This window comes from Tamandua tetradactyla, chromosome 1 (genome assembly GCF_023851605.1).
Source record: "Tamandua tetradactyla isolate mTamTet1 chromosome 1, mTamTet1.pri, whole genome shotgun sequence".
In the NCBI taxonomy this organism is placed as follows: domain Eukaryota; kingdom Metazoa; phylum Chordata; class Mammalia; order Pilosa; family Myrmecophagidae; genus Tamandua; species Tamandua tetradactyla.
Window position 1 is genome coordinate 205,411,034 of NC_135327.1, and position 22,671 is coordinate 205,433,704.

General features: G+C 32.5%; 1 protein-coding gene across 3 annotated transcripts in view; it reads right to left on the bottom strand.

Moving 5' to 3' along the window:
* The window catches only part of ESYT2 (extended synaptotagmin 2), a 97,304-nt gene that overhangs the window by 18,791 nt on the left and 55,842 nt on the right, over nucleotides 1-22,671 (bottom strand). For 2 of the 3 annotated variants that reach the window (XM_077151632.1, XM_077151647.1), the window contains exons 8-15: nucleotides 20,651-20,771; nucleotides 19,485-19,661; nucleotides 18,267-18,349; nucleotides 16,678-16,726; nucleotides 15,331-15,420; nucleotides 9,969-10,064; nucleotides 4,063-4,125; nucleotides 780-854 (exon numbers count right to left, since the gene is read on the bottom strand). In XM_077151632.1, the coding sequence (XP_077007747.1) occupies nucleotides 780-854; nucleotides 4,063-4,125; nucleotides 9,969-10,064; nucleotides 15,331-15,420; nucleotides 16,678-16,726; nucleotides 18,267-18,349; nucleotides 19,485-19,661; nucleotides 20,651-20,771 (754 nt within the window). The remainder of the gene's footprint in view (nucleotides 1-779; nucleotides 855-4,062; nucleotides 4,126-9,968; nucleotides 10,065-15,330; nucleotides 15,421-16,677; nucleotides 16,727-18,266; nucleotides 18,350-19,484; nucleotides 19,662-20,650; nucleotides 20,772-22,671) is intronic. The other variant, XM_077151641.1, reaches the window with a different exon arrangement.

Genomic DNA, 22,671 nt, shown 5'->3' on the forward strand with positions numbered 1-22,671 from the left:
AAATATCAGCTCTGTGATGTTTTCTGTAAAAAAGGCCTGTCAATGCTATTTATTCATCTAAGGCATTTAGAAGCTTAGGATGACCATGATTAAATCACAAGACCATATTTACTGAGAATGTATGATTATATATTAATTGTGGAAGGTGTTGAAAAGATGAAGAAATAAAGCCCCAAACTTTTACAGTGTGTCAGGGAAATTAATCGTTATAAAATCACAATTTGTATGTCCATTCCAATGATACAAACTAAAGACTTAATCCTTCTTGGTTGGGCCATAGTTCTATTAGTTCCCTAATGCCTTGTATATGAAGATGTTTCTTAAATTAGTTGTTAACATTAAAAATGAATAATGGTCTATAATTTTTTCTGAAATGTTTTCTCTCATATTAGAAAGGAGATTATATTACAGCAATAGCAATAATCTTTCAATTCTCAAGTATAATTATATTTGTTGAATTAGGCATGATTGGCTATCTTTTAAAAAGTATATTAATACAAATCAAATAAAAGCTTGATTTAATAATATTCTTATTTTTTTATTTTTTAAATGAGCAATATATTTTTTTTACCAAATTAAGGAGATGGTTATCTAATGAATGGTTAATAGCAACAACAACAAGATAGAAATGGAAAAACAAGTCTCAACCCCAACACTGTCATACTACTTGAACAATTTTTAATTGCAACTTGACATTCCATACTTAAGACTGGTAATAGTGAAAAGTCTGAATATCTGAAAATATCACTGAAAATTAGTTAAAAATGTTAGTACTTTACCTTACTCTCTTGAGCCTTGTGCCCAACTGACATTTGGACAAGAGGATTTGGGTTGTTGTTTATTTTCTTTCCTGACTATGAAAAACAAAACACGTAATAGACAAAATAAACAAACACATCTTGAAATGGGTCTTACCGAAAATGAAATTATTGACTTATTGCTATTTATTGACTTATTGTTAACAGGCATGTCTAATCACTGCTGATAAGTTACAGGGAATGTCTGGAAACAATTTCATTAGAAAACAATTGCTAAGCATATTCCAAAATTATAATTTTATCTATTTGAAATAAATAAATAAAACTTTGTAGGAATTTTTTAATGTCTTTTATTTTTAAAGCAATCTACATTGGAAATTTAAATATTTTGAAAATCTTTAATGCTAATTATAGTTTTCAAAACTTATTTACTGGGATAACAAAATAAAGTGCAATGAATGGAAACAGAAAAATACATGAGAAAGGACAAATCAAAAAGATGTACAATTCCTCTGTTTATCGTAATAAAAATATTATAAAGTGTTAGATACATGTTTTTACACTATTTACCTAATATTCTTTGTTCAAACACATATCAAATATCAAATCTTGCTTACCAGCTGCTAAGTAATTTTAACTGGAAGAATAAAAATCAATTTAAAATCACATTAAATTAAGAAGATGTAAATGTAACAAAAAAGTCAGGAAAAAGAAAAAACAGTAAGAAGCATACTTTAGCACAGACAGCTGATAAAGGAAAAGAGAGTAAAACACAACATAAATGTAACAAGAGGTTTATTCATAACTTAGCCCCACAAGAAGATGCAGTTAAATATCTGTGTTAGTGGAAATTAACTACAAGGTCACAAAAATGTTTTTTAGTTAAATAATTTTAGAGTGCAATCTTCAACACTGCAGCAATGACAGAAATATACGTCAAAATCATATGGTTATTGGAATAAAATATTACTAGCTCAAACCTACTGCGATAAACTATTTTCGGGTTCATCTTTTTGATGTGAATGAACTCTGCAAAATGAAATAAATACTGTTAAAAAAAAAATCCAATGCTATATAGGCTACTGTGGCACAGACTACTTAATTGTTTACCCAAATCCATTTTCTCCTTCTTTCATATTAGAACCCTCAAATTTTAGCTGGATAAAAGCCCTCTAGTAATAAAGACTGTATTTCCAAAACTCCCTTGAAGTTAGGTGTGGCTATGTTACTAAGTTCTGTCCTCGTATGAATGGGCATGACTTCCACTTCCCCCTTTCCCATACTTTTAACTGGGTTGAATCAGCCATCTTTGACCATGACATAGAAGTCGGGTATTGAGCATGCCAGAGCCAAAGGCCAGAAAGAGCCCTGATCCCCAACACAATGCAACCTGGACTACTCATACTCAATTCTGTTATACTAGAGAGAAATAAACTTCCGTCTTTCTTAAACTACTGCTATTTTTGGGTCTTTGATACAGAAACTAAGCTTTTCTCTAAACTAATATAAATATTTAATTCATCTCTAAAGGAGTGACCATTTCTAGAGATTTACTGTATCTTCTCAATTTTAAGACATTTTTTTTTTCACTTTTTAACCTCTCTGAAAACAGAATGAAACTTACAGTGATGACATTAAACACCTGCTTTTGGCCAGAAAGTAGTAGTGATAGGGTTTTCTAATTTATTTTGCTTATATTTTCTTTTTATATGTGCATGTGAGTGACATGATAAAAATCTATGTCCATCCTACATCTAAAAATTCTTGCAATAAGTATAAAATAAACACTATCAAAGCATAACTGGTACTTTTTTCTTCCTTAGTGATATATAAAATGGTGCATCTTCAAATGGATGAAGTTTTAGATGCTATGAAATAAGATTAAATCACTGTCCAAATTTTCTATCATGACACATTATTCAAAACTCTTTAAAGTTTTATGACTTGTAGTCTATACTACAAGTCAGAGGCATATGTGTAGTATAATGAAATGTGAGCTTTTAAATCAGACCATTTTGAATTTACCACTTATTTACCACGTAATTATTGAGACCTAAACATTTCATCTATCTGAACCTCAGTTTTTATCTATAGGGAATAATAACTTTCCAGAACTCTGGCTTAAATGAGATAATCACATAGCAATTATAATACATTTATTATCCTAGTTACATTTAACACTTTAATATGCATCATCTTATTTATTCAATAATCCAAAGACTGTATTATTACTTTGTATAAAAATAATAAAACAGAGTATCAACTATCTTGCTGTAGACCCCACAGTTTAGTAGCTATACTGAGATTCAAACCAAGACAGTCTGATATCAGAGCCTTTGTTCTTAACCAAGATGAGTGATGAAAGAATCTGAATTCCTTTCAGTGTTTTGGTGGAAACAGTCATTTCAACTATTGTACTTACTAGTACCCAAAAAGAGTAATTCTCTACTAAACCATCTCTTATTTCCTTAGTATTTATTTATGCAACTAAGATGATGAAAGGAATCAATATATATTACATTAAAAAAGGAGACTTTGTCCATCTCTTTTCACTCTTGAAATCTAACGCCTTTGTACTATTCAAACCGGTTAAAACCATTCCCATTTCCTTTGTATTACAATTACATTCACATTTCCCCCCAAATATTTAAGCCTAAAACGTTGAAAGAAATAGGAGAAAAAATAATAAAACATTATCAAGTCATAGAAAACTTTTAATAATTTAGCCAAAAATACATGTTTATATCATATTTTAAGAAGTGGAGCTTAGTTTTCAATATACCTCATCAAATAAATTTAAAGCTTCTCAAAAGATATATCTATCCAAGCCCAGCAGTACCAAAAGCCATGAGATTGCTTACTCAGAGATGGCCCTAACTCAACATATTGGAAGAGGTGATGTTTTTGATTGTATATATTCATAGTTCACAAAGTATACTTTTAAGTCATAATCTAAAAACTAAGATTTTAAATAGAACTTGGATTTCACCATTTTCATAAATTCCAATTCAATTAAAATATGAATGGTTTAGAACCACCTTAGAGATAGCTGCATATCTAAGGCCGATAGAAGAGAAATCTAGTTCGTTATATTGCATTTTAAAAATTTACCTTAGAAATTGATGTAAACCCTCCTAAGTATGTATTCTTGGGTAATAAAAGCAGTATTTCTCCAACTAGGCAACTGATTACTGTGTTAATATGGGAGGTAACTTGTGAATAAACTTGTGATAATTGAAGTATCATCTCTTTCAACATGTTTTAATTAACTTTGTGACCTTAATGGAAAACTGGATTAGTTTACCTTTAAAGCTTTCTGAACTGCAGCCTTCTTCAAGCCATCAGGGTTAAATTCTAATGGGTTACTCTTTCAAGTCAGAAGAAAATGAATATACCAAGTGTTAATAAAACATGCAATGAGGAGTTTATGTAAGGTTAATGACATGAAAATTTATGAGAAATGCCACCCCCCAAAAGTCTTTAAATAAAAACCACTAACAAGAATTACACAGACACAGTAAAAGCCATTTGTAAAATTCTTCAAGATTTCATCTTAGAATAAACCTTAAATCAATAAATTTCAAAACACATTTTCTTATCCTCTATAGCTACTATTTTAAAATTTTTCCTTCTCTCCTCTTTCCAGACTTGTCCTCTGGGATTTGAAAAATACAAAAGTGACACTAGGAAAGGATTCTTTTTATCTAGTGCTCTTTGCTTGAATAACCCCCTAAAAAATCAACTATAATTAAACTAAAGGTTTTATCTAAAGTGCAAATTAATGGGTCCTAGTTACCCAAATGCTCTCAAATCAATTCATATCTTGTAAAATTCCTTCTGAAATTTACCTTCTCAGCACAAAAACATAGTAGAGACGGCCAATTCTTTTTTACAATGTCCCTCATTCCTTCTCACTATAAAATGTGGAAGTTGATCTAGATCATCTCAAAAGCTCCTTCTGGCTTTAAATTTCTATTATTATGGGTTTTACTTCCTATTTTTATTGACTTTTTCCCACTTCATTACTTTCTTGACCCCAAACAACAAGAGTTGTTTTGTGAGCTCCTTCTCGCACTATATATATACCAGCTGAATCAATTTCTGGGTGGAGCCTGGTCACGAGTTTTTTTTTTTTTTTTTGTAAAAGAATTTTTAGACGTGAGTATTTTTTAACTGCTTCCCAGATAATGCTGTTGCAGAGTAAGTTTGAGATGATTTCTCTGAAGTATAAGGATTGATATTCAGATATCCTAAGAACTTTGGTATCTTAGAACCTTTCACTGAAGCTAACTTTTGGATAGATATGACCTGTACTAAACATATATAATTTAATATGTATCAGTAAAGGTAAAACAAGGAAAGAGGCTGTATATGGGATCAGGGTGATGCAAAGAGGAGCAGTGAGAGGTTGTGACAAGCTGTACAAGCCTGGGAGTCAGATGGACCAGATTTCATTCAAATGCAGCCACTGCAGGTGTCAAATAGGTGAGGCCTTAGAGAAAATGACTTTATTTTTCAAGCCATATCGATTAACCATAAATGGAGTGGTATTAGTCACATATACTTTTTTCTTTAATGAGAGCCAGAAATACCTTATACAAAGCACCTAGAAGCATCATGCCTAAAATCTCATTACATGGTACTATTGTATAGCTAATATTATTATGTTCAAAGTAGATGTTAAGGTATAAGTACCATATAATTCATAACTATAGCAATCATCTGGGAAAACTTCATATGCAGACCTATGGATTTATAAACTTATTAAAGTGAGAAGAAATTCACTTTATAATAGGATAAAGTAGAGAGGAGGGGTCAAAAATGTAGACTCTGGGGTCATCACTGCCTGAGTTCAAACTCCAGCTCTGCTACTTAGTAACCACAGGGCTTGGAACTCTAATCTCAGATACTTAAGCTCTCTGCATCTGTTTCCTTATCTGTAAAATGAAAATAATGTTCTGAGGATTAAATGAGTAGAGCCTTTAGAACCCTGCTTGGCTATTAGAAAGTACTCAATAAATGTTAATCATTATTTATATAAAATTCCTAAGATGGGTAATAAGGATTCTAAAGCTGGTCATCATGGGTTATAGAACAATAATAGTATTGTTCAAGCCTGAAATTCAAGCCCCAGAATTTCATCAAAAGAAAAAGGAGAACAAGGTGCTAATAGTCTAAATTATACAGAGGGAACTTCCAGTGTGGGAGAAATTCCTGTTGTTTTAAGAGTTTTCAGATAGCGAATGTTCGTGTAATGCATTCATTTCACTGAGTTGAAAATTAAATGTGTTTCTGAGTAAGTAGAAAGTAAGAGAGCAATTATCTCATTCTTTTGGGGAAGACTGAGAAAACAATGATCTAATTTCGTACTGAAAACCAATGGGTAAAAAAAAAAGCAATCAATTTGTTCAAATTTATTTTACAGAATACTTTGTCTGAGGAATATATTCTGAATATAAAGTACAGTATCTGATTTAGAAAATGCAGGAGGAAAATTAATTTTGATATTCTTATTACCAAGAATAAAATAGCTAAATATTATAAAGTAATTTAAATAATCAAGTGAAAAAATGTCAGAAAAATTTCCTTTTATGATGGGAGAAAAAAAGCTTAGAAAACTATCAGAGATGGACTGACAGAATTTATGCAGCAGAATCATATTGCCATTTTTACTAGTTTATAATGAAGTTTTCCACTAAGAAATACTTGAAGTAGAGAGCTACTTTTAAAAAAGTGATAAAGGCCTTAAATAGCTGTGAGTCGAGCTAGTCAGAGACCATGATTATCACTTACAATTGGTGTTGCACTGAATAGCTGACCTAAGCCTTCAGGGTCTTTACTTTTCTCATCCATAAAATAAGCAAAATACCCATACTTCAAGTTTTTACCAACCTCATTTTTAAAAAAATAAGAATAAACTGAGAATGCATGTATGTGGGAATCCCTTTGGAAGTAGAACTGTGATAGTACTATGAGTACTTCAAAGTAGTATGATAGTACTTCAAAGTACTATGATAGTACTTCAAAACTGTGAAATACTATCATAGCTAGACTCAAAGGCCAAATGAACTTTAAGAATCTCACTAATTACTGAATTAAATCTGAAGGGCTGCTTTCTTGACTACTGACACTAAGCTCTCAGTGACTTTCTCTAAATCCAAAGTATGTGAAAATAACTACCCACTAAAAGTAGCAAGAACAATACCTTTATGCCATAGCATAAAGACCAGAGGGAAACAGAGATTATGAGATGAAAATCAGCTTCCCAAATAAGGGTTTAAAAATACTCAATTATCCACTCGAGGAAATACCTAAATTCCTTAAAAGAAGCTGAGCCATAAAAACAATATATTTTAGCAGCTCTCTTTAAATAGTGAGGAAGAAGGCAAATTTTCAGGTTAATAAATAGATGAATTTCATATATTCATATGCTCCTTGCAATGGATAACTGAGAGCTGACTGCACAGGTAGGGCCTTAATGTGCCAGACATCAGCGTAGCGTAAATAAATTCTAAAACTTCTGTTTTTGTCAGGAGAAGACAGTAGGTTTAAGAAAATTATCTGAAAGCTTACAAAGAAATATGTACATCTCACATTGAGATGAACTAGAAGAAAATCAATTTTAATCTTTATAGCTTTATTTTTACCTCAGAAGATCTTTCTATGGGCCAGTAATTTAGGAATCTAAGGCTTTCTCATAATGATTCACTAGGTTTGTTCATCTCATCATCAGATGTACTTACCAACGTAACAGCAGTGTAAAATTTTTCAAAACAAGCACAGAATAAACACAGTAACCGAAATCATGCAAGGCAAAAAAAAAAAAAGCATGCCAAGTCATTCCACCATTGCGTAGACTGCATTAGAAGTTCTAGTCCACATTCTGGCAGTCTCCATTAAAAATAGAAAGAAAGAACACTAGAGAACTCACAAATAGTGCTCTATAGACTGAGGTAGTATTTTCACAAAATACTAGTCCCGATGCTCTCCTCTCTTTTAAGTAGCCACACCCAAAGTTTCCCTCGTAGATACTCTTAGGAAAGTGAAAATGGAAGGAGAAAGCAAAGAATGATGGATTGTGATAAATGAATGCACAAAAGCACTAATAAATAGGAGTGCAAAGGTCAAGTCAAAGAATTCTACCATAACTCATAGTGAAAATTAGTCAGCCAATGTTCCTGTTTTAAAATAAACACCCAACAGGGCAGTGGTTTTGCAAATTCTTTGCCTCTGACAGCCATAACATACTTCATGCACAAAGTGCTCATTTAATAAACAGGTTAACAGATTCACTTTAATTTTTTTGATTATGTGGCATTATTAAAATTTCAATTTAATGTGACAAAATACACAGTTCTAATGAGAGACCTAATCTTTTCTTCCTAATTCACCAATACTATTCTCTACATGCTAAAATATAAAACAAATTCACTTCTATCAGGCATTATAAAACACTTTAACAAACATTTTGGTTAAAAACGAAAAGTTTTATCATACAAGAAAATCTATAGATTAAATAAGAGTGAAACAACTTCCCCCAAATGAAATTATAATAGATGATAGACTTTAGACTAGAAGATTGGCCAAAAGGTTAAGAAATATTTATGAGAAATGTAAAAATTTAAGAAGAAACAGTCAAGAAACCTTCATTGAAAGAAAGAGTACAATTGCATACAACTGAGTTTCTTCCCAGTAGGAAGAAATTAAATGATCAGTCAGGTTTTAATTGTTAATAACTTTAAATAAAAGGACAGATGTAGATTTACTTCATATTTGAGCAAAAGTAGATTTATTTCATATTTGAGCAAGGCCAAAGTAATGTGCAATCTTTAAAACTTGCAAGATGCTAGGGTGTATATTTCGGAAGCAATAAGGAAATATAGTTTAACTATGTTAAGGTGAATCTATAGAGGATGAACATAATAGGAGCCCAAGACGAAACATTCAAAATTTAAAGTAGAAGATGTAGTATCATTAAGGACTGAGTTAAATGCTTCTTTGCTTTCTTATCCATCTCCATCAAGTTAAATACAACCCTAATATTGATAAAAGGAGGAAGGACACCTGAATACTATTTAGAAATACACTTGAATGAATGAAAGTTTTACTATGCATGAAGAAATATGCAATGGACGATCTTGGGAGGGAAAAAACATCTGTATCTGGTGGCAGTAGTCTTTCTTTCAACAAAACTGGCCATTAACACAATGAATTAAAGCAAGGATGACACCTATTTGAATAGGTAAATAAGCACGCAAAAAATCATCACCAACATAACATTTATAATGATAACATTACCCTAAATAATAGGGTTTGAAAGTATTTTAGTGGAAGATCATACTATGCTTTACATGATTAACTTCATATGTTATTTTTCTTCTCCATGATTACAGTTATTACCATTATAAAAACTATGTTTTATAGTTTTTCTTTAAAGAGGAAAACAATTCTGATACAAACAAAAGCAATGCTTTTTTTTTTTTACATGGGCAGGCACTGGGAATTGAACCCAGGTCTCTGGCATGGCAGGCAAGAACTCTGCCATGCTGAGCCACTATGGCCCGCCCCCAAAGCATATGCTTTTAAGCTGTAGAAAGTCACATGCTTGATAGTAGATTATTCAGAGACATTGCTTTTTTCTTTTTGATCTTCTTGAAATACACTGAGTACCTTAAAAAGGCTCAGGATATTTATGCAGTAGCATCACTCTTCCACTTCCTAATAATATCACTGTCACCTACTTCATGCTCTGGAAATTGCTAAGTCCCAGTAACTGACCACTGCATGATGCAGCTAGAATGAATTAATGGTTTGTAATAAAATCTGCTTCATTTTACTCCTATTCCAAATTGATGTAATTTCCACCTTCAGGTAAACAATTTCTAATAATTAGAGATTTCTACAGAATAGCTTCTTCCCCCTATATTCTTTACCAGTATACTGGAGATTTCTTCACAAAAACATGTCAGAGTAAAGATAATTATAAAACTCCTGTATAAATTCAATAAAATTTATACACATAAAAAATACTAATGAAATCAATATAAATTTATAATCACTACATTGCTATTTTCTTAGACTAAGTGAACATGAAAACATAAGCAAGACAAGAACAACTGATACAGTGTTGGCTAAACAGAGCAGTGGTTTTCAAGCAAGATTTGCTAGAAGGAAATAAGCACCAATATCAGTTACCACTGCATCACTTACTGGAAGATTCCTTGCTGAATCCAAATACAAGATAAGTAATGCAGAAGAAAGACCATCGTTGGCTTGGTCTTTGTCAGCTCTGATGTCTGTTAGCACCTAAAAAGCCAAGAATATAAAATACTTATACTTCCAAAAAATTTTAGTATATTTCTATCCGATTATATTATTCTATTCTATTATGCTCAATACAAAGAAGTGGAGAAATAAACTATTTTGCAATTAGAGAGAATAACTAAATATCTTCTTTTTAAAAATATTTTTATTGTAAAAACTTAACATACAAACAACATTATGTTCTCGACATAAAAACATTCCATACATGGTGTACAATCAATGGCTCATGTCATCACATAGTTGTATATTCATCACCGTGATCATTTTTTGAAGATTTGCATCACTCCAGCAAAAGAAAAAAGAAAAAAGAACTCATACATACCATACCCCTCACCCCTCCCTCTCATTGACCATTAGTATTTCCATCTACCCAATTTATTTTATTCTTTGTCCCCCCTATTATTTGTTTATTTTCATCCATAATTTTTATTCATCTGTCCATACCCTGGATATAAGGAGTATCAGACACAAGGTTCTCACAATCACAGTCACATTATAAGTGTTATATCGTTATACAATTGTCTTTAAGAATCTAGGCTACTGGAATACAGCTCAACAGTTTCAAGAACTTCCCTCCAGCCACTCCAATACACCATAAACTAAAACAGGAAATCTATATAGTGCATAAGAATAACTTCCAAGATAACCTCTTGACTCTGTTTGAAATTTCTCAGCCAATGAAACGATTTTGTGTCATTTCTCTCTTTCCCCTTTTGGTCAAGAAGGCTATCTTGATCTCTTGACGCCAGGTCCTGGCTTATCCCAGGCTTTCTGTCCCACGCTGTCAGGGAGATTTACATCCCTGGAAGTCATGTCCCATGTAGGGGGGAAAGCAGTGAGTTCACATGCTGAGTCGGCTTAGAGAGAAAGGCCACATCTGAGCAACAAAAGAGGTTCTCTGGGGGTTACTCTTAGGCCAAATTTTTAGTAGGCTTAGCCTACCTGTCCTTTGCAAGAATAAGTTTCTTAGGGGCAAATGCCAAGATTGAGGGCTTGGCCTATTGATTTGGTTGTCTCCACTGCTTGCGAGAATATCAGGAATTCTCCAAATTGGGAAGCTGAATTTTCCCCGTTCTCCCCATTTTCCCAAGGGGACTTTGCAAATACTTCTCTATTCACTCTTCAGATCACTCTAGCATTGAACTAACCTACAAAAGCTTATGCCCTTTTCAAGGTTCCATGTACTTATGGTGTTCAATTAAACTGTCCATATACGTTAAATTAGGAAATGTACTAGTTAAAATATATATTTTGTACCCAATAATCATTTCTTACTTCAGCCTCACACAGAAGTTGAACTTTTAAAATATGAATGACCACCTATTTTCAACACCTTGCAATATTGACATTCCTTTGTTCTTCCTCATGCAGAAATAGATTTTTAATTTGTACATTTAATCACTATCATCATACACTCTAGGCATCCCTAGATTTTACCATCTTAGTCTTTATCATCTCTTTCTTTCTGGTTTCAAATGTGCCCCCAGCCCTCCTCCTTCTATCATTCTCACATTCAGCGTCATTCAGAGCACTTACATTACTATGCTACAATCAGGTAGTATTGTGTTATCAGTTTCTGAATTTTTACAATCAGTCTTATTGCACACTCTGTATCCCTTCAGCTCCAATTACCCAATCTCTACCCTATTTCTATCTCATGATAACTCTGTTCTTAACTGAAATTCTCCAAGTTCACTTATTAATGATAGTGCATATCATTGAGACCATACAGTATTTGTCCTTTTGTTTCTGGCTAATCTCACTCAGCATAATGTTCTCAAGGTACATCCACTTTGTTACATGTTTCATGACTTTATTCTATCTTACAGCTGCATAATATCCCATCGTATGTATATACCACAGCTTGTTTAGACACTCGCTTGTTTATGGACACCTGGGCTGTTTCTGTTGATGGACATCTGACCTGTTTCCATCTCTTGGCAACTGTAAATAATGCTGCTATAAACTTTGGTGTGCAAATGTCTGTTTGTGTCCTTGCCCTCATGTCCTCTGAGTAGATACCTGTGATATTGCCGTATCATATGGCAGTTCTATACTTAGCTTCTTGAGGAACCGCCAAACTGCCTTCCACAGCGGTTGTACCATTTTACATTCCCACCAACAATGGATAAGTGTGCCTCTTTCTCCACATCCTCTCCAGCACTTGTTGTTTCTGTTTTATTGATAATGGCCATTCTGGTGGGTGTGAGATGGTATTTCATTGTGGTTTAGATCTGCATCTCCCTAATAGCCAGGGATGTTGAGCATCTTTTCATGTGCCTTTTAGCCATTTGTATTTCCTGCTCTGAGAAGTGTCTGTTCATGTCTTTTGCCAATTTTTAAACTGGACTGTTTGTTTTTTTGCTGTTGAGTTGAACAATCTCTTTATATATTCTGGATACTAGATGCTTATCTGATATATTGTTTCCAAATACTGTCTCCCATTGTGTAGGCTACCTTTTTACTTTCTTGACAAAGTTCTTTGATGCACAAAAGTGTTTAATTTTGAGGAGTTCCCATTTCTTTCTTTCTTCAATGTTCATGCTTTGGGTGTAAGATCTAGAAAGCCGCCTCCTATTACAAGTTTTATAAGATGTTTCCCTATATTTTCTTCTAAAAGTTTAATGCTTAGATCTAATGTTTAGGTCTTTGATCCATTTTGAGTTAATTTTTGTATAGGGTGTGAGATATGGATCCTCTTTCATTCTTTTGTATGTGGATATCCTGTTCTCCAAGTACTATTTATTGGAAGAGACTGTTCTGTCCCAGGTGTGTAGGCTTGACTGCCTTATCAAAGATCAATTGTCCATAGATGAGAGGGTCTATACCCGAACACTCTATTTGATTCCATTGGTAAGTATATCTATCTTTATGCCAGTATCATGCTGTTTTGACCAGTGTAGCTTTTAATATGCCTTAAAGTCAGGTAGTGTGAGACTCCGACTTCATTTTTCTTTCTCAAGATATTTTTATTTATTTATTTATTTTACTTATCAAACCAAAACAACTTAGAAACATGAACATTCTTAACATACAAACATTCCATGCATGGTGTACAATCAATGGCTCACAATATCATCACATAGTAGTATATTCATACCATGATCATTTTTCAGAACATTTGTATCACTCCAGAAAAAGAGATATTAAGAAAAAAAATAAAAATAAAAAAAATCTCAAGATATATTAGCTATTCAGGGCATCCTGCCCTTCCAGATAATTTTGGTTATTGGTTTTTCTATTTCTGCAAAGGAAGGTTTTGGGATTTTAATTGGTATTGCATTGAATCTATAAATCAATTTAGGTAGAATTGACATCTTTGGTTTTTTTTATCACACAGTTGTGTATTCATCACCATGATCACTTCTTAGAACATTTACATCATTTCAGAAAAAGAAATAAAAAGAAAAAAAACAAACTCATACATACCATAACATACCCCTTCCCCCTCTCTCTCATCTACCACCAGTATTTCCCTCTATCCAATTTATTTTAACATTTGTTCCCCATATTATTTATTTATTTTTAATCCATATTTTTTTACTCATCTGTCCATACCATAGATAAAAGGAGCATCAGAACAAGGTTTTCACAATCACACAAGCACTTTTTGTAAAAGTTATATTAACATACGGTCATCTTAAAGAAACATGGCTTCTGGAACACAGCTCTACAGTTAGAATTGACATCTTAACCATATTTAGTCTTCTAATCTGTGAACATGGTATGCCCTTTCATTTATTTAGGCTTTTTGTGATTTCTTTTAGCAATTTCTTGTAGTTTTCTTTGTATAGGTCTTTTGTATCCTTAGTTTAATTTATTCCTAAAATATTTTATTCTTTTGGTTGTAATTGTAAATGGAATTTTTTTCTTGATTTTCCCATCAGATTGTTCATTACTAGTGTATTGAAACATAAGAGATTTTTGAGGGTTGATCTTGTAACCTGTCAGTTTGCTATACTCATTTATTGGCTCTGGTAGTTATAGTCTTCAAGACTATAGGCTTCAAGACTTCAAGGCTCTGGTAGTTCTGCTGTGGATTTTTCAGGGTTTTCGACATATAGTATCATATCATCGGCAAACAGTGAGAGTTTTACTTCTTCCTTTCCAATCTGGATGCCTTGTACTTCTTTTCCTTGTCTGATTGTTCTGGCTAGAACTTTCAATAAAATGGTGAAGAACAATGGTGATAAGGGACATTTGGAGCCTGAGAACTCTTGCAGTTGTACCTACTGTGCAGTTAAACAGTAGAAACAAAGCAAAAGAAAAAAATCATTTTCAGAGCAGGACCCCATTCAGCAGGTTTGGTAATCAAGATCTTAAATTGATATGTTGTTCTGTGTATCTCCAGGTCCTATGTGCCCCCTTTTATTTTTAGGGTTCACACCTTCCCAAGTATTTTGTGCTACCTGAGCCAAAAAACCTGTTTTTTTTGCTTGTTTGTTTTCCTGGCAGCCCTGCCCCTCTGCATAATCTAAGTTTATCTGAACTGGGACCTATTTTCAGTAGTCAGAATTTGTTAATTCCACAATTTGAGCTTGGCTGATCTCAGCCCCTGATGCTAGTAAAGTCTCTTTCCTTTCCCCTCTGGAAACCAGCCTGTGGGGGAGGTGCACTGGCCTCAGCAGCTTGGGGGACTCACAGTTCTGGGTGGGATTGCAGCTGGTCCAGCTTGTCTAGATTGGGGTACTCTGTGTGTCCTGTCACTGATGTGGCCCCAGCAGTTGTTCTCTACTGTCCTGGCTATTTACTAGCTGCTCTGGAGGACGAACTAAATTCTACACCTCACTAAGCCGCCATCTTAGATCCTCTCTCAATATCTTTTTTTAAGCAAGTAGAAAATTTATTGTGAGCACATGTGACAGGACATGCGGGCGCTCTCGCAAAGAAAGAGGTGAGAAAGGCAAGAGGTTAATAAATATCTTTTTGATGACAAGATTATTCTTCCATACGGATCAATTAAATGAAACATTCAGGAGATTTGTGGCTCTCTAAATCTCTATCCCACACCAAGCTCAAAATCTGAAGCTCTCATAAATCAGATCTTAATGACCTACACATTTCTTTTCTAAAAATTCCATTATCTTTAATTTATCCCTGGTGCTACTGTAGTAAGTTACAGCACTATACTTAAAATTATTCTTATATATATATATTTTCTTCATTGAGTAGCAACACAATTTTTAAGAGACTAATTTTAATTATTAGGAGTGATTGGTTATCAAGAGGAAAAAACACTTTAGAGTACCTTATCAAGATGTGAAGCATTTGACATTAATGTGAGCCATTCTAGTTTCAAGTGCAGCTTTCCTTTAGGAACCTCATCCAGAGTGAACCACTGAAAAGAAAATAATGTGCAAGTTTAGAAAAAGTTCTCCTGAATCAAAAATTCAAATTAAACTCCATATCCAAATGTCACAAGTTCTAACTGTGAGACATCAACAGTTTTCATATTGCCATCTTTAGATCTATACTTTTTGAATGTCTGGGGGCTTTATGTTTAAAAATAATGATAGCAGCAGCCAGCATTTATATAGCATTTCTTGCTTGCCAGAAACTATTCTAAATGCTTTACATATATTAATTCATTTAATCCTAACAACAACTGTATAAGGTAAGTAATACTATTAGCCCTATTTTACAGATAAGGTAATTGAGATTGTCTCAAAGATTTGAACAGTACTATCAGCCTTCTATGATATTCCTTTAAAGTGGAACTTAGTAAGCTAAGAAATGATAAAATATTGATCCCAAATACTGAATTTCAATACCAAATAAGTTAACATATTCATATTTATAAATACCATGTGATAAAATAGATTACAGCTAATTCAGCTTAAAAATCACAAAACAATTAATCAAAGATGGGCCCCAAACATTCACTGGTAAGAGTCTGCCATAAAGCAAGGATTTTGTCTATTTTGTTCAACACTATATGACGTATGTGGCACATAATAGGTATAAAAGAAATACTTGTTGAATAAATTTGCCAAACATGCATGGGAATGAAAACACACACTTGGAAAGCAACAGATAAGCAATACTGATTTGGATAATTATGCATCACTTATCTAAATCCAAAGGTCCAAACCCAGAAAGATTTTATACTTTTTATTCTGATAGCAATATCCTTGCTAGAAGTAGTGTCTTCTTCCTGAAATTCTCTCTGTATATATACATATCTTTCATATAACAGTTTCTCATAGATTGCTTTGTGGCATCTCATCTGTTAAGTCTAACTATATTTACATTTTCTATTATTAATGAGCTTTTCATATATCTCTGTCTTAACTCCTAAAGGAGAACAAATGTATTTAAAATGAAATCAGAGTTTTATGTTTAATATCTTTAAGAATTTCTAGCATGTGGTAGGTACTCAAACACTAGTGAAATTGGCTCTTAAATTTCTTTTCACTTTGTTTTTACTAAAAGGCCTATATTGCTAACATTTATTAAGCAAAGTTAAGTTTACATAGTACTAATTAGGATTCCTGCACTGTGTAGGTGGGGTCATAGTGGCAATTCTAGATTCCTCTGGCGCATAGCGATACTAAGTTAGTATTTATTAAATAAGCCAATACTTAAAGAAACTTACTTCATCTAAAAGGCGCTCCTTTTCAACTTCAATAAGATCAATCATAAGACTACAGAAATAATAATACAACAATTTTAGAACATAGAAACCAATTTCTTATAACTGAAATAACATGAAGCATTTGTCTATAAAAAAGTATTCCAGAAATGCAACAAAATGCTACATAGTTTATCAAGAAAGACTGTTCTCCCAATAGCTTCCACAAGTAAAGAGAGGTAAGGAAAAGAGCAAGGCTGAGTTTCTATGAGGTCACAGTAGTTTACTTTGGCCCTGCTAAACGTCAAAGCTGTAAAAAAGCTAGTCTTCCCCACAATGTAGCTATTTAAAATACACCAAAAATGTTTTAAACTATTTCAGCCCTTTTATTTTAGAAGTTCTCCCTTGGTTGTGTCATCCCTCACTATGAACCCAGTTATTGGTATATTGATTGACACAACTTTTATGTCCTTTCCAGACTTTGCTTCTGAGTTCTAGACCCATATATACAACTGTCCATTGCATCTGGATGTCCCAAAGAGACCTCTCACTCAGCACATCCAAATGTAAACCCGTTATATTTCTCTTTAAAGATAACTTGATTTCAAAGAATGGTACCATCTCACAGAAGCCAGAAACCTGAAATGCATTAATTTCTCTCTTATCCAATGACTAAAATGGAATGATAATATTCCTTATTTTTTCCTGTAGCCATCCCTCCTTCCTGTTCCTACAATGTCTCAGCTGAGACCCTAATCATCTCTTTCTAGTCTGTTACCATAGTCTCCTAACTGGTGTCCTAGTTTCCAATCTCAGTCCCTGATAATCCAATGTACACATTTATTTTACTACAATATAAATATGATCTTATCCCTGCCTTGCTTAAAATCTTTCAATTGCTTTTTGTTAAGTTGCCTTATGAATGAATTCTAAAGTCATGGAAATATACAAGGCCGTTGTTGACGATGCCCAAACCTCTCTAATGTTATCTTTCCTTAAAATTTTTTTTTTTGCCACAATAAGTTCATTTAATAACTGAATTCTGTTAAATAATAAATATTAAGTAGAAGTGCATTTTTTTAAATTTCAATTTTTTCAGCTGTACTTATTGTTCAATGGAAGTAAACAAATGAATATTTATTTTGCTATTGTGTAGACACAATATAAATTAGTCTCAATCAAAAATTAACTCAGCAACTTGAACATAAAATATTTATCAAAATTTTAAAAACCCATTTTGATGATCTGGAACAGAGCTATCCAATAGAACTTTCTTTGAAGATAGAAAAGTGGATGTTGAGCACTTCAAATGTGGTTAGTGCAACTGAGGAAATTAATTTTTACTTTAATTTAATTTAATTTAAATAGCTACATGTGGTCAATGGCTACTGTGATGGAAAGCACAGATCTTGAAGCTTTCTTTCCTCTTATTTAAATGTGAAACTTTCTAGGGAAAAAAAAGTTTTAAGAAATCTAAGGTGAGACAAATATTATATCTAAAAGTCATTTAAAATATACACACACAAGTAAATATATTTTAAAAGCTATTTTGTAATTTTAAGAGTGATTCTGAAAAAAAAAAGTGATCCTTCAATTATTCACAAAGGATTTACCTTCCTAGAAAGTCATCCTTATCTGGGTCTTCATCAAAGAGCTCAATTTCTAATTCCTGTCCAGGATGTTCATAAACTAAAGCCTGAAAAATTATTGATTAGTAGTTATTTTGCATTTTTACTAATATAGTCATCTATTAAGTGCAATGATTATAATATATATTACTATGTATTTTTCTCCAGAGGTAAATAGTTTTTAAAACTTTACATTTCCTTACTGTCAAGTCACAATTATTTCTTGATAACTAGGAGATAATTATGAAATACTATCATTTGTTTTCTATTTATCTGGGATTACATCTCAACTGGGTCAGGTTTAATTACTCCAAAACATGTTCCCAGGGCTTCAACCACAAACCTGGACCTATACAAGTTTTGGGACAGACTCAAAGATGCAGAATACATCATTCTAGCCCTTAAACTGTTACATTCTGAACATTAACTGTTACGGTGGAATAACTACAAATTATCCATTTTACTACCACTTAGAGATTAAGAAATCTGGCAACACAAAGGACTGAGACATGAGTGGGGAAATGGGATGCTGGTGGGAGTATAAATTACACTAGTTTTATGAAAAGTATTTTTCAAAAAAATAGATGAAGTTCTTTAACAAATTTGTAACTTTTGATCTGGCAGTTACACTTTGAAGTACTTTATCTGTGGAAAACTTGGCCAAGTGAAGAAATGTTACATTTGCAAACATTGTTTATAATACTTAACTGAAAATAACCTAGACCTCTCTGGGTAAATAAATAAGGTATGGCCTCTATTCAGTGGAATAGATATTAAACACTAAGTAGATCTATATTTGACATGTACAGATATATAGATATAGTAAATGAAAAGTTTACAAAACAGGGTATGATTGTTCTCACTTTTCATGTGTTTAGTGTAATTATTGCATATTACATTTTATAATTAGAAAAAGACAATAAACTTCACCTTATAAAAAATATTATGTCAGTTATTTACTGTGATAGCATTACACAATTAAGGTTAAAATGTTATGTATCAGCATTTTGTTTCTCTCACAAGAATGTTGTGAGATAAGTTTGGATGGTATAATATATTTTTAAAGATGGGAAATTAAAATGAAGAGATTTTCAATTACTGCCTAAATTTGTCAAACTATGATGTAACTGGAATCAGAATTCAGATATACCTGATCGGTTTACCAGACTAAATGTAGCTACATTATTTGACTCAATATCTTACCTCATAAACTTCATTCCACTTTGGACTAAGATTTTCTTTGATAACTTTGCTTTGGAAGATTTGGTTGCCAACTCGAATAATTCCATATGGATCTGACTTTCCCTTGACGAGTCCCTTAAGATAAGTATCTTTTCCTTGAAGATCCTGTGCTTCAATAAAATGTATCCTTAGAACACCCTAAAAAGAACAAGAACAAACTTTTAGACTTTTGTTCATTTAACAAATATGGAATGATGGCAATGTATCTGGTACTGTTCTAAGAACTGGGGATATGAAAGTGAACAAAATAAAGATCCTTAAGGCGAAAATACTAAAACTAAGAAAATAAATATATAATATGTCAGGTGACAGGTGCTAACAATATAATTAAAGCAGGGTAAGAAGACTGTCAAAATAGTATTGTTTTAGATAGGGAGAACAGGGTACCTTCTCTGTTATGATGACTTCTGAACAAAGACCTGATAAAGGAGAGGAATGAACCATATAGGTATCTGGAGAAGGAATTTTCCTAGCAGAGGGAACACTAAGAGCAAAGGAATTTAATGTTCTTAGCCAATCTTTGAATGTAGTTATTTAGTTTACTCAAATGAAGATGACTCCAACATCTCTAACTTAACTCTTTGTGCTTGGCATCATCCTCATTTTGCAGATGAAGACATTGAGACTTAGACATACCAAGTGATATGCCCCCCAAAGTGAAGCTACTACTAAGCTCAGCTTAACAGCTATGACTCAAATCTATTCCTAACTGGTTCCACAGCAAACCCATGCTTTTTCCATTTTTATCAATGGTATTTGTGATAAGAGTGATCCTTCTAACATGTTATTTATTAAATGACTCCAAAGATAACCATATCCTAATGTTTGACAGAAAATGACTATAAATCCTGATACAAAGTTCTCATAATGATCTTCAGGAAAACTGGCTATCGTCTTTTAAAGATGTTACATATTTATAAAAAGAAATAAAAATATGTGCTTTCTAAGATAACTAAATTGTTTGTGTAACTCACAGTTGTCATTTGGGACTAGCAATAACATTTGTTGAATTAAGATATACTGTGGCAAGTTAGCTGTTAAGAGAAATATAAGTTATAATGTCCAAGTATTTGAAAAGGTCTGCAATATCTTTTTTTAAATATTAATGGATGGTAAAGTATACTTACCTTTGGTATAGGAAACCGCAACTGAGCTATTTGAACTTCACTGACAAGAGGAACAGTGATTCGATTAGGAAGCACCAAATAGTTTGATATTATATCCAGAATGATAGTATCTGACAAGCCACTATTAGTTGGGAGGTAAAAAGAACAAACCAGACATATCAGTACCTGCTATCAACTTTAACAATAAACTTATCATAAACATGACATCAAGATCCCATTTATAGAACAGGAGTTGTCTGATTTCTCAAGCAAAATATTTAAAACCAGCATTTCAATAGTTTCATTGCTATATTGCTGTGGTGACTATCATGTAGGATTTATTCTTAGAATACAAGGTAATACTTTAACATTTCATAATTTCCTAAATAATTTTTATTATGGATTTATTATTGAATTAGATACATTTCATTAAATTTTAAACAAAATATCTTAACTATAGATAGAAGTGTAGAGAATAATGTAGCAAATACCCATTTACCCATCCCATGTTTATTAACATTAAATTTCGCTCTGCTGTTGTATACATATATCCCAATGAAATAAAATAATTCAGTTACTCCCTCTTCATACATTATCAAACACTTTACATGGGTATAGAATACTGTAATAATTTTATATACAACACTGCACAGGGAATTCAGTAAGATGAATAAAATTATTTAGATTAAAGAAATAAATATACTTTTAATATATTTTCTGTCTATTTTTTAGGATAATTGTGAGAATTCAGTATGTGTTTGTGGAATTACTTTTGAAAGTATATCTAAATGCAGGTTTTACTGCTATAGATTACCTTTACTTTGACTGAACATTTAAAAAAAACTTACTTCTTGCCAGTACATTTTTAGATGTTAAAATTATTAACATGCACAAGTAAAGTAATTGTGCATATAAAAATATCCACTGGTACAGGATGATAGTCATCATTATTCAATGGATAATGACTGAGTTCTCACTACAAGCCAGGTCTTGTGCCAAGCTCTCCATATTCAATGACAAACAAGATATGGTACTTTAACTTAAGCTCCTTACAGTTTAATATGGGAAAAAGACAAAACAACAACACTACCCTACTAATGAACACAGGTCAGATAATTAGACTGTTAATGATTCCAAAGAGACTAAGAAGGTTTTAAGCCTGCAGACTGGAAATATGTTCATTAAATAGGGGTATGTGTGGCCTTTCAAAGCTTTAATACAAAGCATACTCTTCCAACTTTAGATACCCCACCCCCACTCATATATTATTTTTATTTATACTGAAAAATCTATTGAAGTGGGTAACCCTTTATTGATTATTTAAATGTTTAAAAGAATTTCTTAACTAGTATGGTAATACACAACCACCTTACCATTCTATCTTATTTGACTCACAGCTATGAGACTATCAGCAAATTTTGGTAAAAATTCCATCAGAGGCATTTTCAACATCATTAGCCTTTATATGCTTTAACAAACTTCTAGCCTTCTCTGAAACAGCAGGACTGCTGGATACTGATCCTTTAGTCATTCACTGACGTTTTACCATTTAGCTGGTTACTTTTCTTGAATTGTCTTTACGTTTGCCGATTTTATTACATAGTAATGGCCCTTTCTCATATTTTGCCTGATCCTTTGTCCTTCATAATTTTTCCTATTTATCAAAAACTCATGTGTAAAACCTGTCACCTTTCTCACCACATTTAGTATTACCAACTTTCTTTCTGCTTCTATTTATAATTTCTTCTTATACCTTCAACACTCAGTTTAAGGCTCTTTATTAAAGACAATAATATTAAATTACTAAAATTTATGTTTTAGTAGAATTAAGTAATCCAGGCATTATATGTACTTTATAATACTGTGGGTTCTTTTGTATAACGGAATATAGCATGTAGATGCTAGTTTTATAAAGCTTATAGCAAGATTTCATTATGCTAGGTCCATATATTTACTTTTATAACATAAAATCATGTGGCTTATGTGATAGAAAGTCCCTGGGTCAGAAATAGTAGTCCTAATTTTATGTATGTATATTTTAG